This window comes from Eptatretus burgeri, chromosome 16 (genome assembly GCF_056783735.1).
Source record: "Eptatretus burgeri isolate ZD-2024b chromosome 16, Ebu_testis_v1, whole genome shotgun sequence".
Taxonomy (NCBI): domain Eukaryota; kingdom Metazoa; phylum Chordata; class Myxini; order Myxiniformes; family Myxinidae; genus Eptatretus; species Eptatretus burgeri.
In genome coordinates, this window is record NC_140976.1 from 4,507,606 (window position 1) to 4,534,918 (window position 27,313).

The 27,313-nt window shown below is 48.5% G+C and overlaps 1 protein-coding gene across 9 annotated transcripts in view; it reads left to right on the forward strand.

The window, feature by feature from the left end:
* The first annotated feature begins 3,570 nt into the window (after positions 1-3,570).
* The window catches only part of LOC147010360 (synaptotagmin-like protein 5), a 69,877-nt gene continuing 46,134 nt past the window's right edge, over positions 3,571-27,313 (forward strand). For 2 of the 9 annotated variants that reach the window (XM_085860624.1, XM_085860625.1), the window contains exons 1-2: positions 12,851-12,990; positions 18,719-18,849. In XM_085860624.1, coding sequence (XP_085716750.1) covers positions 12,868-12,990; positions 18,719-18,849 — 254 coding nt within the window. In that variant the 5' untranslated portion in view covers positions 12,851-12,867. The other 7 variants (XM_085860630.1, XM_085860628.1, XM_085860629.1 and 4 more) reach the window with 7 other exon arrangements.

A 27,313-nucleotide genomic window follows, 5' to 3' on the forward strand; every position in this document is an offset into this window, starting at 1 on the left:
CATCCATGAAACTGCTGAGACACAGGTCACCACTCTCATTCTCATCCACGGCCAGATACCACTCTCATTCTCATCCACGGCCAGAAATTTTGGCTTTCCTGAGCTGAGTTGATTATGAGGTAGTCTAGGTGTCTGATGCAACAGTTTTGCCATCGTTTCTCGCTCATCTGTGGGCACGTTGGAATAGGCAAGAGCGAAAATTACCAATTGCGGTGTCAAATACCATAGGTGTCGAATCGACACCTGATATCAATGAGGGCGAGAATATTCAAAATTCTTCTTCGGACTTGCAAGAACTACTTCTTAACGCGAGAGCATGACCCCCGCAGACGTCTCTGTGACAGATATACTGTATTTTAGAGCATAAAAACGAATTCAGCACACCCAAAAACCTATAACTAGACATATTAGAACCCACATCGGAGGGAACAACTTTCCAGTAGCCAAAAATCGGCCATCTTGGACGCCATTTTGGATTTTTCCGCCATAGAGGATGCCTAATGTTTAGTCCCCGTATAGGCTATTGAAAAGTAATCCTCACTGCTTGGCATGTATGCTTCTGTAGTTTAGATAGTTCGCGTTGCTTGAAATGTATACTCCTGTAGCGCTGAAGTAATCATGGTGCGTTAGTTGGGCCTCTAGTTACATTTTAAAGATGGGGAAAATGTGGTGAATTGAAGGTCGTGACGTGTGATCACATGTTGCACGCCTCGAGCACGGAATAGATAAAGCTAAGGTTCCGCTCGGTCGGGGGCGATTGTCCCAGGGGCATTGTCGTTTACGGCGGCGGTTCACTTGGTGCTCGTTGAATGGTGAGAATTGAGAGTATATCGGACTCCGTGCTTATACTGATTTATTTTGCGGTGATTAGTTGCACGTGTATACCTTACTGCTTATGTACTCCATGCTGCACCTGCATCCCCTGATATGCCCGTAGAAGCGGCTTCAATCAAATGGAATAAAGCCTACACTCTGAAGGTTCTTCTCTCGTTTTCATTTCAGCCCCCTTGACAAAAAATTCAGCCCGCTCCCATGAAAACTGTGAGAGAAGATAAACTTTGAATGAACCCTGGTTAAAAACAATAAAAAAAACGAAGTTCGTTATATCTCAGAGACTATGAGTCAGATATACATGAAACTGGTATGGTAGGTTCATGGTATGTCCTAGTTATGTGTGAGAAAGAACTGTTGCTGTGGACCCCTCCATTGCCTAGCAACGGCCAAAAAACCTCTAAATGTGGGGGTATTTTAATGAAAAAACAATCTGCAGCATTAACCCTTGAAGCTAGAATCATGAATTTTCTTGTGCTTGATCCTCAGGTCATTCCCCATCGAACGGGCCCATCGCGTCAGGTTCTATTGGGTCGGCGACGACCTATGTCCGCCTACCGGTTTGTCTGTCTGTCTGTCTGTCCTGAGCATAGCTCCGTGGGGTTTGATCCAATCCTGATAAAATTTCGGTGGGAGGTTTATATCATGATCTAGTTGTGTTTTCCTGAGAATGGGAATGCTGCGCCCATAATGGGCGGAGCCACGCCCAAAAAACGTGTTTTTAGGGGGTAGCCAATTTCAATTTGCATCTTCTCCAAGGGGGTTTGTCGAATCTGGCAGGGGTTTCAGTATTTGGTTAGCCCAATGGCACCTGCATAGCCCCACAGAGCTCGATTTTTCATTCTCGTCCCAAGGTCAAAAACTTAAAAAATTGCGAATTTTGACATAAAAAATCATACAACCACCCAAACTTTGAGACCTCGGATGACAATATTTTTATGCATAATCTTGAGGTTATTCCTCACCTAAAGTCTTGAAACCATTTTGCTCTATCTCGAACACCTTGCCCGTGGCGCCCCCTTCAAGTTTGTTTTTATGCTGATTTCATCAAAGTATGGATAATCCGAGGAGTGTGAAATGCCATATAGCCTATACGACGTTATATTGTTCCTGGAATGTTCCAGAGGAAGTTTTGCACCATAGGTTATAATCCTTGACCTTTGACCTTTAAAGTTCACAAAGGTCAAATTTTCAAACTTGTGGGAATCAAACCGGGTTTTCGACCTTCTTCGACGAACTAACTCCAATAAGCTATATAGCACGTATCCTATTTCCTTATTTTAATGTCCACAACATTGTTTTGTGACCTTTAAAGGTTATGCAAAGGTCAAATTTTTAAAGTTGTTGAACGAAACCAGGTTTTTGATATTTTGTAGCAAATAACCTGTCACTCGTACCACATCATGTTGATCATTTTTATAACTTGGTCAAACATTATCACATTGTCTCATCCTTGACTTCTGAAACAATCTACATCGTCAAATACTGCTCGTGAACCATTGTCGTCTTCAGACTTGTATCCCTTATTAGCCTGTCAAACTTTGATTTGAGTGGAAATAAATTTTGAATCTGAACATGTAGACCTTAAATTGTTCCAAGATTACTTTTTTTCAGTGTGAGAAATGTATTAATTATATATTTTGGTTATTTCTCCAAAATGTGCTCATCGAGTGAGTCCCAGTGTCTGTCCGTAAACATTTGTCTTCCTCCTCTTCTCCTTCTCCTTCGTAGATATAATTTTGTTGGCCGGCGACTATGCCGCTCGCTGATGCTGTGCCTCTCCACCAGGACGCTGGTACTCATTTTGCCGATGCTGACCTCGGTAGGATGACAGTCTGAGTCAGCCCCACCTGGTGTTAATTCAGTGGAAAAACGGGGTTCAACCTCAGGACTCTAAGATCCAAAGCCAGTCACCTGAACTACAAAGCCAACACAACATTCGACTAAAACATCTCATGAACTTCCTGACCGATATGGACCAAATTTGGTAACGATGCATCAGGGCAGCAAGGTCTCACGGGGTCGTGCTCCCCACCCAGATTCACCCCCTATAAAGGGGGTGAAAGGGGTTTTTTCCTCCAAACATTGTTGTTTTATTAAAAAAATCCTCTTCTCAGAAACCATTAAAACTAGACCCAGACCAAACTCGCTTCAAGGCATCGGGACCATGCCCTAACCATAAGTTGTGCTTCCATGAACATGAACGTACCACTTCCGAAAGGGGAGCAATGCCCCCTTCCCCCTAATCCCCCATTTTCACCTTACCTGTTGGGGAAATAACTGTCAGTCCCCAACGGAGCTATTTATTTAATTATGTCACTTTTCACCTGTATGTCGCGATTGTTATGTGGAGCTTGTAAGTTGTAAAAGTCATAAATTAAATTAACCCCCCCCGCCCCCCACTGGGAATTGTACAAATCTCACGCTGCATGAAGATGATAAACGATGTCGCTTGGCAGAGTTTACAGATTTAATATTCCTCGTCTTGTTCAGCACAAATTGTCCATGGTTGTATTAACACGTAAAATATTGGATTTCCGACGAGGTGTGATCTCATTTACACATCATTAACAAGACCATCACGATTCCCTGTCGAGGTGTGATGGACGAACTTGAATGGGAACCAAATTCCTCGAACCGAAGTGTCCGATGGGCTGAGTCGCTTCGCCCTCTCAATTAACCTGCCGCAGGTGCATTTGGGATTGCAAAACGAACGAATGACAGAACGAACGAACGAACGAAATACCGATGGAAAAGCGCAAGAGAATGAATGGCGTTCGGTGTTCATTCGAGCGCGTTCCATTGGGTTCGATGCTGGGACATGAGAAACACGGAGTGCAGCTTGGGACACGACCGCCCTGCGCACCGTAGCTTCCCCCATTTCCTCCACTCGACCCCCAGTTTTTCATGGTCCACTCAACCCCCAATTGCTGCTGCTGCTCCACTCGACCCCTTGCTCTGGTCCATCGAGTGGTTCACCCAAACCTCCCGCTCGGTGTAACCCGTGAGTTCTCCTTGTACGTACAGTGAGTGAGTGAGTGAGTGAGTGTACCAATGTTTACACCGTGCAAGTTCAACATGAACATGTCATTTCGAACTTCCATCGTGGATGCCTGTTGTGGGCTTTGTGGAAACGTGGGTGGTTTTTTTGTAGGATTTAAGGAAGGGTGTTTTGGGGTTTTGGATGTGTTTTAGAGTTAGTGGAGTATGCACACGTCGTGGAATACGTGCGGGCATGGGCATGAGCATCGTCAGGTATGATCTCATTTATCATCGTCATCCTATCGTCATCGAGTGCAGAGGGCTATCCTTCGTCGGCTATCGTTGGGGGGGTGGAGAGGGTGCTCGGAGTCAGCTATCTGGGGGGGCGCCTGTCGTTGGGTATAGGGGGGGCCACACGGGGTTGGCCACCAGTTGGGCGCTCGTAGTCAGCTATAGGGGGGTGTCTGTCGTCTGCTATCAGTGGAGTCACCCGTTGTCTAGTATTGGCGGGAGTGCTCGCCGTGGGCTATCGGGGTGGCACCCATTGATGGGAATCTGGGAATGCGGTGGGAGAGTGAGCGGGAATGCGGTTCATGGAGAAGTGATATCCCTAGACATATCGCGTGCTTTTGACACAGTCTGGTACCGTGCCCTGCTCACCAAACTCTCTTCCTATGGTATCCAAGGCCATCTCCACTCATGGCTCGCAGACTTCCTCTCCTGTTGCAGTCAACGTGTGGCCCTAAATGGAGTTCTTTCATCCCCTCTTCCTGTCCAGGCTGGAGTTCCTCAAGGCAGCGTTCTGGGCACTGTTCTTTTTCTGGTTTTTTATCAATGATCTCTTCAATTCCCTGGAAAATCCTCTTTATCCCTTTGCTGATGACTCCACCTTCTGCCGTACCATCTGTCATCTCTCAGATCGGCAAGCAGCAGCTTTTTCGCTCACTGCAGATCTGGATAAAATCACAAACTGGTCCAACACGTGGAACATGCCTTTCAACCCGGACAAATCTCACACTCTCACCATGTCTCTCCAAAAGGACTGTTTGGACCCCCCCCCCCACCACCCATCTACTTTCTCAACAATCCTCTGGAAGAAGTCCTTTCATTCAAGCTTCTGGGTCTCACTATCTGGGTCTCACTATCACCTATCTGGGACTTCTGGGTCTCACTATCACCTGCGGCAGGTTAATATCTCACTATCTCACTATTTCGTCAGAAAGCCACATTTCCAACCTGGCCTCCAAAGCCAGTCGCTGACTGGGCATCCTCCGTCATGCAAAGTCCTTCCTCGGCCCACCTGAGCTCCTGACCACATACAAAGCTTTCATCCACAGCCTGATGGAGCACTGCTCTCCCCTCTGGGCTGGCAGTCCTGCCTCTCACCTTTCTCGTCTTCATGCTGTGGAAACCAAGGCATTTCGGATCATTGGTATCTCCCGTGATGAGGCTGAGTCTTTTGGTCTCTCACTCTCTCATGGCATGCAGTTTTGTTGTCTTTCCGTCTTCTACTGTCTCCTCTCTAGTCCCGTCCTCCCTGCTCTGTCTGCAATGTGTCCCCCCCATATTTCCACAGGTCGCTCAAGGTCCACCAATAACCCCATCCATCCATTGGGTCTATACTCTGTGCAGAGCGTTGGTGCTGCCTCAGCAGTCTCCTTGGTTATTGGGCACAATGCTGGACAGGTTGCCACTCCGACACAGGATACCAGCAAGCTGGCACTCATTTTGCCGACCTCGGAAGGATGACCGGCAGAGGCAACCCCACCTCTCTTCCCCACTGTTTTTCCTTCCCTTTCCCACCTCTCTTGCCTCCTGCCCCCCTTGTTGTGCATTGTGTGTTAACTCTCATACGATCCTCGGCAATGTCAGCAAAAAAATAACGTGGGGAGAGGTGTGGTGGCTGCTGAGGGAGTTGAGAGATCTGAAATAATTTTAGCTCATTTTTGTTAATTATGACTTGCTGTTAATCACGTGTTTTGTAAAGGCTCATTATAGTTTATATCCTTCGGCATTTACTTTGTGTGTCTGATTAAGGCTGAGTTGGATATGATTGGATTTTTCTGCAGCAGGTTGTTTTCATCCCCTTGTTGCATTAGCAGTGCGAAAACGTATCTATATTGTTCAGGGTCCACCACCACAACTTTATCTTCGATGCCCTTTATTCTTACCCTATCTTTGAGCAAGCAATCAAATGTGACAATTCTTTGAAAAAAAGGAAACTATGGAATCCATTCTTTCCATCAGCATCAAGTGTCATCTCCAACCTGCCCATCGGTGATCATCGGTTTGGTTTCGTTCTGGTCACTGATTTGGATAGGGCAGGAGGTTTTAGATCGCAGAAAATGGAAGAGGGGTCTCCTTGCATTCTTCTCGTGCTTTTGATACTGAACACCGACTCTTCTGTCCCCCATGGCCATTGATGGATCTTTTTCACTTCTTCAACCATGAGTGATGTCTTTGAGTCAGTCACTCTTCCTCCAGTTTGATTTGTTCTTGCCATCGGTATGATTTACTTCATGGGGCCTAATGAAGCGTGGGAAAGAATGCTCAGGTGTTAATTACTCGCTTTTTGAGCTTCCAGTTCTAATTGCCTCCGAGCGGTAGCCGAGCTGTGAATTCTTGTCTCGGCTCCTCGTCTCTCCTTGTTGTCTCGGCTCTTCGTCTCTCGTTGTTGTCTCGGCTCCTCGTCTCTCCTCATTGTCTCGGCTCCTCATCTCTCCTCATTGTCTCGGCTCATCCTCAGCTCATCTCAGCTGGTCCATGACTCAGTTAGTCCTCCTGTTACCTTTCCTTTTGCTCTTGTTATTTTTGCAGTTTTGTTTTATTTGTGTAATAGCATGTTGAGCAACCCTTTGTTGTTGTGTTGAATGTGATGATTGAAGGGTTTCTATCATATGAAGTGCATCTGTTTCATTGCTTTCTCTCTTTCAAATCGATGAATAGTCACCATCACTAGCTGCTTTACTTCGTTAACACATCATGGCTTTGTACACTATCGATGCATTTCTTTGAGGCTGCTTTGATCTGCTTATTATCTTTAGAACACAATGTGGATTGTAGTCCTTTTACTCTTGTCCTTCTCTTCATGTTGTAAATCCGTTGATATCTCCTTAGGTCCTACCAACTGAAGAAGTGATCTTACTCTTGGGGTATGTCAATCATGCTGTGAGATGGTGGCTCCTGGTCCAAGAAACAGCATCGGTATTCTCTCCACTGTAGAGCGATGTTTTGTGTGGTGTCCATCTTGTTGGTTCTTTTTGCCTTGGTGCTGTGTCCTTGAGATGCAGGTGTGATGCTGACCTCTCATGCTGTGAAATACCTTGCCTTCATGTGAAGCATCTATAGTTGAGCTGCTCCATTACAGGTAGGAAGTACACAAGGTTTAATACACTCCACTTGATCTCGGAAGCCGACAACTGCAATGGCTGTAACCGGACTCCAATATTGATGGATCAAGTCATCGACCTGATTGGGATCATGATCATCAAAAGTTACAAACACAATGGAGACTTTTTTCCAAAGTGCATCAGCACAGTGATCATGAGGGTTAAGGGCGGGGAGGGAGGTAGGTAGGTAGGTAGAGGAGTGTGTTCAAATCTAAACCGCTTCAATCTAGGGTTGATTGTCTTCAGAGGTTACTGAACCCTGGTGCAACGCTGGCTGTTTGCGTTTGTGGGAACATCAAATATTATATTGAGCTATCTTGCATGTGAGCTATTAACATGGCCAAATTGATCTGCCCAAGAAATGGCATGGACTTGAATGTGTAAGCTGAGAAATGGTACATTTGCCAAGCAGTACATAATGAAAGTGTTTATTACAGTTCCTATAGAAAGTGTACACCCCCTTTCAAAATTTTGACCTTTTCTTGCCTCTTAGCTTTTAAATCAAACATTTTCCATCTTTATTTGCACATTGTAACCCACAACTTCCAAGTGAAAAACAAATTCTACAAATTTCAGAATATTAATTAAAAACACAAAACTAGAATATCTTGGTCGTATAAGTGTCCCCCCCCTTATCTATCTATTATTCCAGCAATCTCTGTGTGTCTGTCTGTTTGTCTGCGACCGTCGTTTCTCGACGACCGCCGGTCCCATCTCATTGAAACTTGCCAGGAATATTGCCGGGGACCCCCGGATGTGCCTTTTCAAGGTTTGATATCGATCGGACGAGCGGTTCCCAAGTTACGGCAATTTCATTGCTTTTTCAGTGTTGAAAAGGTGTATATAAGGCAGCTGAACGTGTCGTTTCACCTTCTCACCTTATCATGCCATTTTTTTTCCCAAATTATAAATAACCGGACGACCACCGGTCCGATCGGATTGAAACTTGCCAGGAATATTTCCGGGGACCCGCGGATGTGCCTTTTCGAGGTTTGATATCGATCGGACGAGCGGTTCCCAAGTTACGGCCATGTATCTGTGAACCAATGACGACACGGTGCTATGACGTCACAATTAATGTATTTAATTAATTGATTTTTTTTTTGAAGTATTGACGTCACAATTCTTCTTCTTCGTTTGGTATGACGTCACAATCGAGACTGGGGACCTGGGTATGTGCCTTTCTCTGGATATGTGCCAAACTCCCAAGGTTTGATTATTATTCAAATTATTAATTAATTCTCTCGGTTTGAATTTTCCCGAGGGAAACAGCTGTTTCCCAAGGGTTTAAAAGCTGTTTTTTCCCAAGATTGGAATTAATCGTTGTGCTTGGTAGACATTTGTGAATACATTTACAGAGAGAGGGACGAGAGAGGAGGGGAGAGGGGCGAGAAAGGAGGTGAGGGGGGCCAAGAGAGGGGAGGGAGAGAGGAGGAGGACAGAGGAGGGGGAGAGAGGGGGGCGAGAGAGAAAGGGGGAGAGAGGGGGCGAGAGAGAGAGGAAGGGGGAGAGAGAGGGGGTGCAAGAGAGGGGAGGGAGAGAGGAGGGGGAAGAGAGAAGGGAGAGAGGAGGGGGAGAGAGAAGGGTGAGAGAGGGGGTGAAAGGGGGGGCAAGAGAGGGGAGAGAGGAGGGGGAGAGAAGGGTGAGAGGGGGGCAAGAGAAGGGAGAAAGGAGGGGGAGGGAGGGGGGACAGAGGAGGGGGGAGAGAGAAGGGCGAGAGAGAGGGGGGAGAGGGGGCGTCACAATTCTTCTTCTTCTTCGTTTGATATGACGTCACGATTGATGCTGGGGATCTGATACTGCAGGCACGAAGCTGCACATACTGACACGCCCCTACAGGCCCGCCCTAGTAATAGCAATTGTAAATTAGCTCAGGTGTAACCAATCACCTTCAAAATCACACACCAAGTTAATTGGCCTCCACCTATGTTAAATTGTCATGATTCTGATTATTTCAGAATAAAGTCGGCTGTTCCTGCATGTTTCCACTACTGGGAAGTGCATTTCACAGCAAAGACTCAACCATGAGCACCAAGGAGCTCTCAAAAGTCCTCCAGGATAAAGGTGTGGTAAGGCACCGATCAAGGGATGGGTATAAAAATATTTCAAAGGCCTTGAATATCCCTTGGAGCACAGTCAAGACAATCATTAAGAAGTGGAAGATGTATGGAACCACCAACACCCTGCCGAGATCAGACCGTCCTTCCAAACTGGATGACCGAGTAAGCACTGATCAAAGAGGCCAATGGCAACTTTGAAAGAGCTACAGGCCTTTATGGTAAAGACTGGTCATTGTGTGCATGCGACAACAATATCCCAAGAATTCCACAAGTCTGGCCTGAACAGAAAGGTGGCAAGAAGGAAGCCATTACTCAAAAAAGCTCACCTTGAGTCCCACTTGAGGTATGCAAAAAAAAACACTCCAGAGATTCTGAAGCCATGTGGAAAAACGTTTTGTGCTCTGACGAAACCAAGATGGAACTTTTTGGCCCAAATGCAAAATTTACATTTGGTGCAAACCCAACACAGCACATCATCCAAAGAACATCATCCCTACTGTGAAGCATGGTGGGGACAGCATCAAGTTATGGGGATGTTTCTCATCAGCAGGGACTGGAACACTTGTCAGAAGGGAAAATGGATGGAGCAAAATACATTAAAATCCGAGAGGAAAACTTGCTGCCTTCTGCAAGAAAGCTGAGATTGGGTTGGAAATTCACCTTTGAGAATGACAGCGACCCAAAGCACACAGCCAAAGCTACACTGGAGTAGCTAAAGAACAAAAATATAAATGTCCTTGAGTGGCCCAGTCAGAGCCTGGTCGTAAATCCAATCGAAAATCGGTGGCACGACTTGAAGATCGCTGTCCATCAGCGCTCCCCATGCAACTTGACTGAGCTTGAACAGTTTTGTACAGAAGAATGGGCAAATATTGTCCAATCAAGGTGTGCCAAGTTGGTGGAGTCCTCTCCCAACAGACGCACAGCTGTAATTGCTGTCAAAGGTGCTTCCACCAAGTATTAACTCAGGGGGGTGCACCCTTGTACAACCAACATATTCTCGTTTTGTATTTTTTTATTAACTTTTTGAAATTTCTAGAATTTGTTTTTCACTTGGAAGTTGTGTGTTACGATGTGTAACTAAAGGTGGAAAAATTCTGATTTAATTCCAGGTTATAAGGTAACAAAAGGTGATCATTTTGAAAGAGGGTGTGTACACTTTCTATAGGCAGTGTCAGTGAATGGACCTGCCGGGTTTATGATATTTCTCCTGACATCAGGCTGGTGCCACTGTCGCCTGCATGTTCCGGTGCGTGTGGTTTACCCTCTCTACCTGCTGGGTAATACTAGATGTGAAGCTCGGCTGTACAATTTTGCATCAATTGCTATAACAGTCGCTCCACCAGTCCAGTAGGGCAGACCCCACTCAGTAGGGAAGATCCCATTAAGCGTAGTCACATGCATGTCATGATGGTATTGAGCTGATATATATATATATATATATATATATATATATATATATATATATATATATATATATATATATATATATATATATATATATATATATATATATATATATATATATCTCTCTCTCTCTCTCTCTCTCTCTCTCTCTCTCTCTCTCTCTCTCTCTCTCTCTCTCTCTCTCTCTCTCTCTCTCTCTCTCTCTCTCTCTCTCTCTCTCTCTCTCTCTCCATTGATGTGGGATTGTGAGCCCATTAGTTTAATGGTGGGAAAAGCCCAGATCAAATCAATAGTCCACATCGAGTCATCCAGGATTCTTTGATCACTTCCTTTCACCAATCAACAAAATTTGAACCTCATTTTGCTGTTTCATCATTTTCTGATTTGTAGTTATGTTCTGTGCATAATCCTTAGATATTTACAAAGTCCTGTGTTGACGTCCATAACTGCATAGGTTATTTGATTATATCTTTGGTAACATCATTTTATTACGGATTGGGGGAAAGTGGTGAGGTCTTTCGCTCCCCTTGCTCCCATCTCCTATTTTCTCTTCTCTCCCCACTCCTTCCATCCCACCTCTTTCCCCTCTCCTATCGTACTCCTTGCTCTTCCAATTCTCAATTTTAATCTCTCTTTACAGCCCTCCTTACCCAAACTATTCATCTTCGTATGTAATAAGTAGATTATAATGCCCTCGTCTGAAGTACCTAAATCTTCCTTTATATTTCCCGTTCACCTTTGATTCCTGAGTGAACTCGATTCCCAAGGTCATTGTGATAAGGAACCGATGCCTGGCAAAAGGACTGGATTTGTATGTGTGATCCATTTTTGTGACCCCCCCTCTCCAATTCCGAGACTGAACAGGTAAGCGGTTTATTCGATGCACGACTGCCCCTCATTCACCAAGGTTACACGCACGGTCTCTACGGCTCTGTGCTCTTGTGGGTTGCCACGGTAACTGCTCCTCCCCTTATGTTCCCCACCCATCGTCCCTCATTGTCATCCACATCCCCAAGTGCTCTGGGTTCTTTGTTTTCCATGACTCTTCACATCCTCCTCATTTTGCGTTTCCATCAAATTATTTTCTCTGTATTCAAGAGCGCCCAGAGTTTCAAAAAACGAGCTAACAAGTTGGGGTTAGATAATTTCTGGTGACACCACGAGGATCTATTCTGTAAAACCCCATCCACTTTACACCTATTGTGTCCTCGTGACGTCGAGACCGTCGGGTTTCTCGTGACCGTCGGGTCCTCGTGACATCGAGAACCGTCGGGTCCTCATGATGTCGAGACCGTCGGGTTCCTCATGACCGTCGGGTCCTCGTGGCATCGAGAACCATCGGGTCCTCATGATGTCGAGACCGTCGGGCCGTCGTGACATCGGAGGCCGTCGGGACATCGGAGACCGTCGGGCCGTCATGACATCGGAGACCGTCGGGCCGTCGTGACATCGGAGACCGTCGTGACATCGGAGACCGTTGGGCTGTCATGACATCGGAGACCGTCGTGACTTCGGAGACCATCGGACCGTCATGACATCGGTGACAATTGTGTAAACGTGTGATTGCTGCGCCACAAGGTGTTGACATAACGTCCTGTTGTTCATTCTGTTCTTCAATTGGTCACCATTACCTTTTATGCACGGAGAGAAGAGTTATACTAGATAATGGTGTGAAGTAGTCACCTGTTCCCTCTCATAAGCTGATGACTGACAGTGCTGGTGTTATGATAATGTGAGGTGGGTTTTTGTTGATCCTCCATCCTTCTCTGTGAAAGACCAACAAGTTTTCCTTTCCTTGAAAAAAGTCTAACCATGTCAGGAGGTTGTGAATTTATGAACATCATCATCGTCTTGCACACAGTCCCGTTCGTGCAAGTTTTGGTGGTCCAAGTATTTCACAAACTGACTGGCCAAACCTGATATTCTTTCAAAGCTTTTAGGAACTTGTAATTTGTTCAGGGTGCTGGTGACAGCTTGCCTACTCTTCGTCAAAAGACACCTTGGGACCTTTAACATCGATCAACTAATGCTAGAAGACGGGACACCTGGCCCAACGTCCTGAGGGTTCAGCACACATTGATGCAACGCTTTGCCTGACCAACGCCAGGGTGCCAGTCGATAGTCAATTTGGAGATCGTACCTCGACTGGACACCTGAAGGTAAGTGGGCCATCCTTGCACCGCCCTGTCAGATTCGGGATGTTCCAAACTCAACCACCAATGTATTCACCACGTTGGAATCTGCACGTGATGTATCATGTCCACTCCCTTCAAGCCTTTGCTGTTGATGTTCCATTCCTGACCCTAATAAACAGTAAGCAGGTAATGTTGTATGGTAATGGGCGAACAATACCTTCATATACTGTGCACACAAATTTGTTTTGAATTGCTGTCGGCCGGAGAGTTGGCTGAATCACCGATGCCAGTCCCCTTGATATTGCGCACTGCAGGTGGGAAAATGACGTTGTGCACCCCTCAGACAAAGTGGGGTAGACAGAGGGGGTAAGTATAGGGATCGAGAAAATCAAGATCATGGAAGGTCACCCTTGGATGAAGACCTTCTCGACATCTTGTCCATCAAGATGTCTACGGTTGTTCTTGTGAATCTGAGATGTCCCTCACAAATCCTGGGTGCTCCTTGGCGCAGTATTTCCGGCATGATGCTCTGAAGTCATGGCGTTCAACGTAGCTTTTCTTTTCCAACCCAGGTTCAGGTCAACAGATACTTTTACAACACCCCATAATCGTTCTGAGGGTTGTTACCGACACATTGTGTACTCTCCTGAGCTCCCTCATTTACATTCCAAACAACAAATGTCAGATACAGGTGATCTGACCTCTTTGGGAGATTTGAATCATGTTGGTGCACCTTACGTACGCCACAATCTTAGATCTTAAAGTAGAACTAAAGAGCTCCTGGAGGTCAGAATGTGCAAGAATAATGTGTTTAGGTTCCGAGTGTCATTGTCGTATCTGTAGTGGATAAAGGCGTTATCCAAGGGTTAGAATACTGTGGTCATTTTGGGTGCTATGGTGTGGTATCCTCAAAATATTTCACCTTTCATGCCTGCGGTTCCTTTATATTGGTAATGTCTATCTCTATCTCTATCTCTATCTCTATCTCTATCTATCACAAGCATCTGCTCTTGTCCAATAACACTGGGTTTGTTCGATGTGATGTGGTGGAAGACCAGTAAATGTGTACTTGGGAAGGAAGCCAAAGGGCCTTGGAGGGATGTGGGTCAGGTCCACTTGGGGCTGAACACCATGAATGGTACCACTCCGTGTGCAATTTCCTCAAACGTTTCAAAAGAGAAAGACATTGCAGGTAGGATTGTTGTGCAAAAGCATTTGCACTCGCTTGGCGGTGGCTAACAGCCCAGGGGTACGATAAAAGTGGTGCGAATGGTTTGAGTTTGTGTGAATTGGATGCTGAAAATGATGTGTTCTACTTTCCTCGTCATCTGTGTCTTTACAAAGCAATGAAACTGAAGAACTTGGGCCGGCGGTGGGTGCTTTGTCTCTGAGATCCTTTCATGCTCCATCAGAGCACAGTGACATGGTGTGTTTGCTGTGAGAATATGAAATGTGTACCACACACGTTCCTCCCTAACCCCCTCCAATTGACTCAATTGCTGCCCCTCTAGTTGCCCGATTGCCCCCCCCCCCCAGTTGCCCCATTCACCTCTGCCCTCCCCAGATGCCCAAATTTGTAATTGCCTCCATTTTCCCCAATTGGTCTCCTTTTCCCCAGTTATTTTTTTAATATACATGCACTAGGCTTGTGGAAGAGCTGTGACAGAACAAAATCAGAACACAACCAACAAAAGGAACAGCGTGGCAGATGGAGAAGGTAGATGGAGATTGGCAAACAAGGGATGTAAGTAACGAGGAGGGTTAGGGGAGAATGCAAAGGGTGGATAATATTCATACAAAAGCCAAATTTTTGAAGGGTGGGGTGGTTTAATGGGTGTGGAAAAGATCATGATTTTGGATGGGGGATGACGTGAGATGGTGGTGAACAGCTGTCTTGAAGACCTGGAGGGAAGAATGACATGGAAGGTGGTTACACATGTGAGAAAAAGAGGAATAAGTGAGTGGAGGTGAGCAGTGGTTCTGGATTTTGGCAGTGTCACTAGGAGGGGGTTGATGGTGGACTGTGTGCATCCTACAGATACATGGGGGGGGGGATAAAGCATGGAGAACAGAGGGTGCAAGACTGGAAATGAGGTGTAAGAAGACAGGGAGACCATCAACCTGTTGGCAATGGCGAAGTGATGTGCCCATAGATTCAGCTTCATCGTGAGAGAATGCAATGATATTGAAGGCCTTTGTTTCTACAGTATCAAACTGAGTAAAATGTGGGGCAGAGGACCTAGCCCAGAGGGGAGAACAGTACTCTATCGAGCTGCGGATGAAAGCCTTGGAGGTGCATATGAGCTCAGGTGTGCCAAGGAAGGACTTTGCATGACAGAGGATGCCCAGTCGGCATCTGGCTTTGGAGGCCAATTTTGAAATGTGGATTGTCCAAGAGAGATCATGACAGAGTGAGACCCAAGAGTTTGAGTGATTGAACCTCTTCGAGAGGGTTGTTGAGAAAGTAGATGGGAGGGTTTGCAGAAGTCTTTTTGGAAAGAGAGACAGAGACAGACACAGACAGAGAGTCTCTCTGTCTAACAGACAGACATTTTGATTTCTCAGAATTTAAAGACATGTTCCAAGTGTTTGACCATTTTATGATTTTGTCAAGGCCTGAGGAGAGGGAAGAGGCTGCTGCCTGATTGTCAGAAGGATGAGGAATGTTGCAGCAGATGGTGGAGTCATTAGCAAAGAGATAGAGATGTTTTTCCAGAGTCAGTGAGATCATTGATGAAGATTAAGAATAACACGGGGCCTAAAACACTGCCTTGGGGTACTCCAGCCTTGACAGGGAGGAGAAGAAAGGGTTCTGTTGAGAGCCACACATTGGCTATGAGAGTGGAGGAAGTCAGTACTCCAAGTGGAGTTGGCTTGGATTCCATCAGCAGACATTTTGGAGAGCAGTGTAGGATGCCAGAATGTATCAAAAGCTTGAGATATGTCCAGAGAGATCTCATGACTGATATTGAGGACCTCCATCCATTGTTGGGAGAGTAGAAGCAGCATATCCAAGGTAGAGTGACCAGGTTTGAATCTGAATTGATGATCTGAGATGAGGATGTTTTCGAAAAGCAACGATTTTATGTGAACTGCGATGATGGAGTCCATGACTTTGCTGATGAGTGAAAGGAAGCTAATTGGTCCAGAGTTAAGGGGATATGTTTTTACACCTTTTTAATGTAATGTAGTGATGTTGGCTGATTTCCAAGCATATGGGAGATAACCCATGGTTAATGACAGAGTGAAAAGAGCAGCAGACCAAGTTTTTAGAACACGTGAGCTGATGCTGTCCAGTCCAGTTGCAGAGTCAGAGTCTTGGGTTGCCATAAACTTTTCCACCTTTTCATGTGCAACAGACATGGAAATAAGGAGCAATTGAGTATGACTGGGAAGGGTGGGTATCGAGAGAAAGGAGCTCGAGACACAAGATTTTGAAGCAAACACAAAATTGAGGCATTTGCCTTCTCACAAGTGGAGTTGGCTGTGGCACCATTTTAAGTGAGGGAAGAGACGCAAGGGGAGCATACTCCAGAGACTGACTTGACAAGGTGCCACCAGGTTTTAGAGGAGGGAGACAAGTTTGAATGTTAATTCTTGAGATTGGGCAGCTGTTGTTTTCTGGCTCGCCTGAGAGTGGACACACATTTGTTGTGGGCTTTGTGGAATGATCTGTGGTTGTCCTTGGTTGGACTTGCCTTCAAGGAGGAGAATGCAAATTGTTTTAAAGCAACTGCTTCACCACAGGATTCAGAGTACCAATAATGGGAGGATGGGTCAGATAACTGAACATGAGATGGGATGAATCTGTGTATAATAGAGAGCAAGTTTCTGTGCAAGAATCCTCAGGCTAAATTAATATTAGTGGCAGTAGATATGTAGATGTAGATCAGTTCTGAAGTGTAACGGCTGCTTGCAGTCCCTGCCAGTTTGCTTGAGTGAACTGTCAGACTCGCCAGCACTTTAGATGTTCTCTGACAATGGCCAGAGAGATGTAGACGAGTTGCCACGATTGGTCTGTTTTTCCCTAGTTGCCACGATTGGTCTCCTTTCCCCCAGTTTCCACGAATGGTCTCCTTTCCCCCAGTTTCCACGAATGGTCTCCTTTCCCCCAGTTTCCACAAATGGTCTCCTTTCCCCCAGTTTCCACGATTGGTCTCCTTTCCCCCAGTTTCCACGAATGGTCTCCTTTCCCCCAGTTTCCACGAATGGTCTCCTTTCCCCCAGTTTCCACGAATGGTCTCCTTTCCCCCAGTTTCCACGAATGGTCTCCCTTCCCCCAGTTTCTACGAATGGTCTCCTTTCCCCCAGTTTCTACGAATGGTCTCCTTTCCCCCAGTTTCCACGAATGGTCTCCTTTCCCCCAGTTTCCATGAATGTTTTCCTTTTCCCCAGTTTCCACGATTGGTCTCCTTTTCCTCAGTTTCCACGAATGGTCTCCTTTCCCCCAGTTTCCACGAATGGTCTCCTTTCCCCCAGTTTCCACGAATGGTCTCCTTTCCCCCAGTTTCCACGAATGGTCTCCTTTCCCCCAGTTTCCACGAATGGTCTCCCTTCCCCCAGTTTCCACGATTGGTCTCCTTTCCCCCAGTTTCCACGAATGGTCTCCTTTCCCCCAGTTTCCACGAATGGTCTCCTTTCCCCCAGTTTCCACGAATGGTCTCCTTTCCCCCAGTTTCCACGAATGGTCTCCTTTCCCCCAGTTTCCACGAATGGTCTCCTTTCCCCCAGTTTCCACGAATGGTCTCCTTTCCCCCAGTTTCCACGAATGGTCTCCTTTCCCCCAGTTTCCACGAATGGTCTCCTTTCCCCCAGTTTCCACGAATGGTCTCCTTTCCCCCAGTTTCCACGAATGGTCTCCTTTCCCCCAGTTTCCACGAATGGTCTCCTTTCCCCCAGTTTCCACGAATGGTCTCCTTTCCCCAGTTTCCACGAATGGTCTCCTTTCCCCCAGTTTCCACGAATGGTCTCCTTTCCCCCAGTTTCCACGAATGGTCTCCTTTCCCCCAGTTTCCACGAATGGTCTCCTTTCCCCCAGTTTCCACGAATGGTCTCCTTTCCCCCAGTTTCCACGAATGTTTTCCTTTTCCCCAGTTTCCACGAATGGTCTCCTTTCCCCCAGTTTCCACGAATGTTTTCCTTTTCCCCAGTTTCCACGATTGGTCTCCTTTTCCTCAGTTTCCACAAATGGTCTCCTTTTCTCCAGTTGCCACAGTTGGTCCCCACTCCCCTTGATTTTGGCATTTGTATTGATTTGTGGTTTGTTAATGTGTGGGATCACCTCACTGTGTCCCAAGAAGTCCAACCTAATAGCAGTTGGTAAATCAGGCGACAGGCCGCACTCTTATTTTTTAACAGACACAATTATTCCCACGTTATTGTGGGTTTGGCCGAGGGAGGTTTTTGGAGTGTCTTTCACGAATCGGCTGGCTAGGCTTGACACTCGACAAAGTAATTGGAGCAGGAATTTGCAAATTGTTCTGGGTGCCAGCAATAGCCTGCATACTCTTCATGAAGGACACCGTGGGATATTTAACATCCACAAACTAATGCCGGCAGAAGGGACGTCCATTTTAACGTCCATCCGAGGGATGACACTCCATCAACACATTGATGAATCACCCTGCCAAACACAATATAAAGGCCACAGAAACAGGTCACAATATAAAGTCATCAAAGGTTTGATGGTGGCCACATACTTTTCAAACACTGATGGGAAAAAAAAATTTTGCATCAGTAATCGACCATTCATGCGAAATAAAAATCAACGCTGAGAGAAGAAGACTTAGTGATCATATGGTCCTCAATGGGTGATTGATTAAACGACCACCTCATATAAATGATTTTCTGATGACGTAGCTTCAAGTCGTGCAAGTAAAATCTTTTTTTTTTTTAAATCTCTTGTCATTCATAGATGGCTGGAACAGCCCTAACTGGTGCAGCAACACCTGATTTGAGCTATCTCTCTGAGACTGAGCATGATGCCATCGTGGAGGTTTTGATGAGAGACCGGCAGCTCCGTGATGCCGAGGCTCGACGACTTCTGTGGGTATTTCTCATTATCCAATGACTCTTACATTTTACTCGTGGAGTGTGCTTGTATTTTGTTTGCAGATAAACAAATCGATTAAAAGAAGAACGAGAGAGTTCATAGAACACAACACCCCACACAGTGTTTTAGTGTATATATATATATATATATATATATATATATATATATATACATACACACACACACACACACACACACACACACACACACACACACACACACACACACACACACACACACACACACACACACACACACACAAAAACTGGGCTGTAAATTGTAGTGAGGATATACTGTATCTATAATTTTTTTGCCTGCGCAGCAGGAAACGGTTCTGCAATCACTCTGTGTATCTGGGTCTATGTCTGTATGTATCTGTCAGGGCCATAACTTTTTTTTTTTTACCATTTGAGCTTTTGTCATCAAATTTTCAACAAAGCTTCATTATGAGAATATGGAGAAGATAAATTAATAATTTGGTGAAAAGGTCGAAGGTCAAGGTCACGTAAAAATCTTCAATTTTCATCCAATTGGCCTGATTTTTAAAGAATTTGCATATTGTGTCACTGAATTGGTTCACAAATGAAAAGCTCGAAGACGATTGTTTTTCAGATAAAAAGGTCAAAGGTCAAGGTTTCATCGAATCATTAATTTCCATGTGGTTTACTTGAAGTTTTATATATATATATATATATATATATATATATATATATATATATATATATATATATATATATATATATATTGTTGTGGTTACCAGATTCGCAAACCACCATTCAGGTCCCTTAGGTGAGGTATCTCGGTAAGTGCATGTGTAGTTAGGCCCAAACCCGTTGTCTAGTGGGAATACATGTCATTTATACGTGCTGCGACTCTTCAGGATAGCCGTTTTTCTTTTACTATCTTTATTTTGGACCAATCGCCACCATCACAACCACAACATCAACCACCGACCACAACCACCGCTTCACCACAACCGCCACGACCTTTACCGTCACAACTCGCCACCATCGCATCGCCGTCGTCTCGCGCCACTCATGGGCACCGATGCTGGACTCGTGTAGGGCGCACGTTGAACAGCGTGTACAAAAACACGGATTTTCTGCTTCAAAAACGGATCCAAAACGACACACGCCCACTTTTTGCCGTCCAATCGGTGAGCGAGGGGCGAATTGGCCCCGCCCCCAGGGCGATCGATATATGCAAATTTGTGGATCAAAAAGCCTTCACGCCCACTTTTTGTCGGGCCAATGGGGAGCGAGTTGAAAGGTCAAAGGGAGGGGGTCAAAGGCGAAGTTACGGGGGGATAAAAGGACGGTGTTCGTCAGTAAAGGTCGGAACGAGGAGTAAGAAGTCGGAACGAGGAAGAAGGGAGTCGTAAAGGTCGGAACGAGGCGAAGGAGAGTCGGAACGGAGGGGACGAGCTGTGGAGAGGCGGCGAGTCGGACGAAGGGTGCTCGCGTCGTGCAAGGAGCTGCGCGCCCGAGGGAGGCCGGCAGCGCGACCTGGCCGAGGTGGAGACGCTCGTCGCCCATAATAAAGATCCTCTATACCCCGAGCATCAGCAACCCCCCCCTCCTGTTTCCCCCCGCGCTGAGATAGTGCGACCAAGGGGGCCCCGTTCCCACCCCCCTGCCAGGCACTGTCCACGAGGCCCGCGGGTTGCGGGGCCGTCGCCGCTCCGCGTCTCATCACCAGACGGGTAGGCCCGACCAGGTCTCGGCCCCAGGCCTACCTCATTCTTGAGGGTATTTCTTTTCCTTGGTTTTGGGTATGTGTTGTCGGCGCCGTCCGTGAAGTGGCAGAAATTGTATAAGTGTTGCCGTGTGCTCGGTAGTCGGTATTAGCTCTGCACTGTGTTTTCACTTTTATGTTTGCTTTTTATGTAAATGGAATTGTGTTTTCTTTTTTTGTGTGCATTTGGTGGAATTGTATTTGTGTGCTTCCCGTGTGCCGAGAATAAATGTGCTTTATTGTTGAACTGTTTCCCGCTTCGCTTCGTCTTTTTCCTCCATTGAATCCCCATCTTGCTTCACGTAAAGGGTTGGTAGTGGGCTGAATACGCCCGATAATTAATCGAACCGTCGAGGTCGACGATAACACCGCTCGGTTATTCTGATAGTACGGAACGGGTCGCTTAAGTGGCCCGTGTCCGAAGTCGACCTGCGGCGAGGTGCGATCGCCCGGTCTACCCTCCGCGTGGGTACTTAGGTAGTTCGAATTTGGCGAGCAACCCTATCCCACGCGGGGGCTGATTAACTCGATCGCGGTGAGACCGAAAGGTCCACCCGTGACTGGTTCCCGGCGTTAGTCCGAGAGGGTCACGACTGGATTGTCCGTCCGGTGGGCGACGTGCCGCGATTCGAGTTACGTGGCCGTCGCACGCCGGCGAAGACCGAACCACAACACTGGTGTCAGGTCGTGCGATACAAATTCATCGCCCTCCTCGCGGCACTGGTATCGGAGAACAGGAAAACGGGCTCTCCTGTCTCCGGCTAAATTTACGGGAATCGGTCCAGGGGTGAGAGAAGCGACCCCGATTCCCTCCAAATTACGAGCGAGCGAAATTAACCCTTCACGAGAAGCAAGATGGCGTCTCAAGGCGAGCGGGAGCCGGGGGTATTAGAAATGTATATGTGTAATAATGTAGAGTCCATGGTCCAGGATGGAATCCCCGAGCAGGAAATGTTGATTGTGCAGGAACACGGACTCGCCCAACTGAACCCAGGATCCGAGGTGGGTGCGGCGGCGGCCGCGGTGTATGACACCTCCCCCCCCCTCTCCACCAAGACCCTTCCCCAACCTTTGCCGAAACGGCTCAGCTGAGTGCATCCAACATGGCCCAGCTATGCGCCATGCTGGCGGCAATGAACAAACAAATGAATGAAGTGAAAACGACGATGGATACAAATACAAATGAAATGAAAAACGAAATGAAAGGCATGAACAAACAAATGAACGAAAAGATGGATACAAATACAAATGAAGTGAAAACGACGATGGATGCGAATACACAGCAAATGAGGGAAGAAATGAAAAAGCTGCGGGGTGAGACGCAGAACATGGGCCGAAGCCTGCAGGCGGGCATGAAGGCCGTGACCGGGGAGATAAAAATGGCGACTCCACGTGTGGGAGCAAACGAGCTGGATGGGGGTGCAACGGCTGACAGGCCTGCGGTGGAGGCGGGTGAAAAAATAATTCGTGGAACGTGTTGGGCGAGGGTCGTGACGATGACCGAAAGGGAAAAATTAAATGGGGAGACCAAAACGTGTGAGACGAGACACGAGGTGACGACAACAGAAATAATAGTTGAGACAAGGGAGGTAAAGGGTGAAGAGTTGGCAGTGACGGTAGCCGGGAAGGGAACCATAGAGGAGAGACTACACGAGGAAGACGGGGTAAGTGACGCGCACGCACACACGGAGGTAGTGGAGGACAATGGGGTTGAGCTCGCGGAGCGTGTTGGGACCCGGTGCGAGCACCTGGATGGCCTCCTCCAGGAACGAGGGGAGGGAGTATGCCCCCTTGAGGCGAGTCACGACCAGGTGAGTTCGGTCGTGCTTTGCGAGGTTGAGGGGACGAGTGCTGTGGACGGGTGCACGGAGAGCTTGGGGGGTATAGAGGCCCCGGAGACCCTTGTGGGGACACAAATCCCCAGTGTGGTTGTCCCTGTGTGTGTGGTGCAAGGTGTGAGTGCGGCACCGTGTGTGGAAGCGACCCCGTGTGTGAGTGGTGTGGTGGCGATGGTGCCAGAGTGCGTGCTTCCCAGCACGCCGGGTGTGGATGAGGCACCGTGTGTGGAAGAGGCCGTGTGTGTGAGTGAAACGGCCAGTGTGGATGAGGCACCGCGGGTTAGTGCCCCCGCGTGTGTGGGTGAGGAACCGTGTGTGGATGAGGCACGGAGTGTGAGTGAGGCACCGCGGGTTAGTGCCCCCGCGTGTGTGGGTGAGGCACCGTGTGTGGAAGAGACCGCGTGTGTGAGTGTCGCCGTGTGTATGAGTGAGGTACCGCGGGTGAGTGCCCCCGCGTGTGTGGATGAGGCACGGTGTGAGAGTAGTGAGGCACGCGTGAGTGAACGGCCGTGTGCAAGGTCGCTGTGAGCCAGGAGACCGTGTGTGTGAGAGAGCGGTATGAGAGGGAGATGTCGGTTGGCATGCGGGAGCACGCAGCCGCGTCTCCCCGTGTGAATGTGATGGAGTGGACTGTGTGCGTCGTAACACGCAGGTGTGCGTGGGTTGAATGGCGACGACGAAGGCGACAGAAGAAAGAAAGCCGAGTAGCGGCTGTAGTTGTTTCGAGGACCGTGCCGGGTTCACCCAGCAGTGAGCACGCGGTTCGTGCTGTGCAACGCACGAGACCGCCACGTGCTCGCTTGCGAGAGTGAAGTCCCGGTCCGGAAACGCACGCGGTGGATTTGCCGATCCCGCGGACGGACAAAGTTTAGGCAGGTAAATGGATTTGGACCGGACGGGTTCTCCACGCGATCGTGCGTGTTAAGCTCCAACGGGCAAAGCACATGTGTTCGCGTGGGGAACCCCTCGAGACGTGTGGCTTGTGTTTTTTTTTATGCGCACGGTGACGTCATGGCTGCACGTGGGGTTGGAATCCGGCAGGAGGGGTATCTCTGCCGGATGGTCCCGTCCAAGGAGGGACGAGGAACACGTGCAGCTGCATGACGTCACGGGCAGGTGCAAAGTGCGCGAGCTCTGAGTTGCCGCGCAGGTGCTGGGCATGAAAAAAAAAAAAGGAACAAGCCTCACTTTCGGGTGTACAGGATTCCTGGGCAAGGGGTGAAAGACCCCCTTACCCTGGGCACAGGATGGAAACTAGTTAGGGGGAAGGGTTAGCTTAGTTAGACCGACTTCATGGGGCAGGGGTAAGTCCTCATGGAGTCCGTGGAATGGATTAGATAGAGGGATTGTAGCCAGATTTAGGTTGGGAAATTGATTAATGGGATATTTGGAGACCGTGACAGACTTGTGGATGTGTAGAGGGGACGTAGCTTAGCTACGTAGTGTTAAAAGGAACGTGCTGTAGTTTAAGGGACGACGTGGGAGCACGAGTTAGTTAGGGGATGTAGTTAGAAGAATGGCAGAGTTCAGTGGTGTGTGTGTGTTGAAGAGTTGTTGGTGAGTGAATTGGAAGCATGTGCTTGGTGAGTGAGTGAGGCCAGCGGGTCTGTGTGTGTGGAGTGAATGGGGAATGCATGGTGCGATGAGTGATTGGGGGGAGGAGTGACTCCCGCCCAAGGGACCCCGGGGTCAGTGTAGAGTGAGTTAGCTGGGTTAGTCAAATTGAAAAATGGAGGTCGTTTTGTTGTTGGTGGGAAAGTAGGCTCGAGACCCATTTGGAGGGGTGCAGGAGCCCTGTTGACGGGCTTGGGAGCGTGGCTGCGAAAGGTGAGTATCGCTGAGTGGGTACCCCGGGCACCAGGCTAGTCGGCCGCGGTAGGCCATGGGCCCATGGGGGGGCCGGGATAGAGTAGTGGGCACGGGTGCGGCTGCTTGGTGCGGGGGCCCGCGGCGCCATTAGCCGCGTGGGCAGTGTTGTGGGCACGGGTGACCCTCGGAAAGGGGCCCGGGAGGCCGGCCTGCCACGTGTGCGTTTCAGGGGAGGTGCCATGGGGGGCACTCCCCGGTGTTAGGGAGCTGGTAGGCTCGGAGGCAGTGTAGTGCCCGGGGGTGCCATGGCGGGAGATTCGGCAGAGGGTCGTGCCTGCCAAAGGGAGCCACGTGTCCCAGCCAGGAGACCGTGTGAGGGCAGGGAGAGAAGATTGGGGAGCGAGGCGCGAGGTTGTGAGGACAGCAACACATGGGACGGGAATCTGGGTTGATAGAACCAATAGTTTAAGCGAGAGGCGCTTGTTGAAAGCCCCGGGGTAGTTTAAGAGTTAATGGTTAGGGTAGATTAGGAGATGTACCCCTCCGCACCATCCATCCCCTCGCTGTCGTTGTGGGCCGCTGGACCCACTTTGGGTTAGATCGCCGAACTCTGGGGAGGCCATTCTGAGGCTTCGTTGGGCCTCGACACAGGACATTAGCTCTCCCTTATTCCCCTCTGGGAAGGGAACGTAGGGGTTGGGAGTAGGCTAGGTGACAGGATAGGTTAGCCGAACAAGGACGATAAAGGGGGTTAGGGGACGATTTATAGTGGGGAAGTAAAAATAAAAACAACAGAAAAAAAATAAGTTGGGGCTAAATTGGGGTTTGACAAATTAAGGGAGTGGGTATGTACAGTGACAGGCAAAGGCGATAGGTTGGGAGGGAGACAGGTAGGTAGGTCCGAGCCCGCCTTCCAAGTGGCCAGCACCACCGCACTCCCTCCACCAACCTCCACTGAACGGCAAAAGCTGGCCAACTTCATCGGCTGGCCGTGTTTTGTCTTCAAGGCGGAGGCCGGCCAACTTCATCGGCAGCTGTTGTTTTGCTGCAAGGTCTGTGCCATCGGCTGGCCGTGTTTGCTTCAAGGCCTGTGCCGGCCAGTTCATCTGCTGGCTGTTTTCTCCGAGGCCTGTGCCGGCCAGTTCATCTGCCGGCTGTGTTTGCCTGCAGCGGCCTTCTTCTGCGGGCTGTGTTTGCCTGCTACCTTTGCCATGCCATGCCCACTGCCCACGTTCACCAGCCCCGTTCAATTTTTGCTTTGCCCCCCCCCCCCCTGTTCATTTCCATGTGCGCCAGGATCAAGGCAACAGTTTCCAAGCTGCAAGAACTGCCCTGTTGGCAGCTACAACACGGGCCTGCAGTGGCGGCCCGTGCACCGTGTTTGCGTTCATGCATCCATTCGTTGTGCTCATTGCGTGTGCCACTTGAGCTGGCACGGAGACTGCGTTGTGCAGCCCAAGCACCGTTGTGGTTCACTGAGTTCAGTTCAAAAGGGAAGGCCTTGGACTGCGTGTGAGCAGCCAGCCACGTTCCCTGTCACCTGCATTGTTTGAGCCAGAGACTGCATGTGGGCAGCCTGGCTCCCTGCTAACTGCTTTTCTTTTGCAGAGTTCAGTGATCCTGGGCCATGGTTTAGTGTAAAATTTGTAAGTTAAGGTTAAGATGTACTGTAAATATGAGTGCGCCCCCGGCATGTCTGTCTAGCGCCGGCAATTTTATTTTAAGTCGTCCGTGTGAGTGAGTTTGTTTAGATAGTTACGCAGCCCTCAGGTTATTTATTTTGGGGACACGAATACCATGAATGTCGCACTCAGGGATCCGTAGGTAAAATGTACTAGGGGAAAACTACACATGATGGCACACGAAAATTTGACGACTCGGGACGAGTCTGTAAAAAGGGAAGGGGTAGTGTTGTGGTTACCAGATTCGCAAACCACCATTCAGGGCCCTTAGGTGAGGTATCTCGGTAAGTGCATGTGTAGTTAGGCCCAAACCCGTTGTCTAGTGGGAATACATGTCATTTATACGTGCTGCGACTCTTCAGGATAGCCGTTTTCTTTTACTATCTTTATTTTGGACCAATCGCCACCATCACAACCACAACATCAACCACCGACCACAACCACCGCTTCACCACAACCGCCACGACCTTTACCGTCACAACTCGCCACCATCGCATCGCCGTCGTCTCGCGCCACTCATGGGCACCGATGCTGGACTCGTGTAGGGCGCACGTTGAACAGCGTGTACAAAAACACGGATTTTCTGCTTCAAAAACGGATCCAAAACGACACACGCCCACTTTTTGCCGTCCAATCGGTGAGCGAGGGGCGAATTGGCCCCGCCCCCAGGGCGATCGATATATGCAAATTTGTGGATCAAAAGCCTTCACGCCCACTTTTGTCGGGCCAATGGGGAGCGAGTTGAAAGGTCAAAGGGAGGGGGTCAAAGGCGAAGTTACGGGGGATAAAAGGACGGTGTTCGTCAGTAAAGGTCGGAACGAGGAGTAAGAAGTCGGAACGAGGAAGAAGGGAGTCGTAAAGGTCGGAACGAGGCGAAGGAGAGTCGGAACGGAGGGACGAGCTGTGGAGAGGCGGCGAGTCGGACGAAGGGTGCTCGCGTCGTGCAAGGAGCTGCGCGCCCGAGGGAGGCCGGCAGCGCGACCTGGCCGAGGTGGAGACGCTCGTCGCCCATAATAAAGATCCTCTATACCCCGAGCATCAGCAACCCCCCCCTCCTCTTTCCCCCCGCGCTGAGATAGTGTGACCAAGGGAGCCCCGGTCCCACCCCCCTGCCAGGCACTGTCCACGAGGCCCGCGGGTTGCGGGGCCATCGCCGCTCCGCGTCTCATCACCAGACGGGTAGGCCCGACCAGGTCTCGGCCCCAGGCCTACCTCATTCTTGAGGGTATTTCTTTTCCTTGGTTTTGGGTATGTGTTGTCGGCGCCGTCCGTGAAGTAGAATTGTATAAGTGTTGCCGTGTGCTCGGTAGTCGGTATTAGCTCTGCACTGTGTTTTCACTTTTATGTTTGCTTTTTATGTAAATGGAATTGTGTTTTCTTTTTTTGTGTGCATT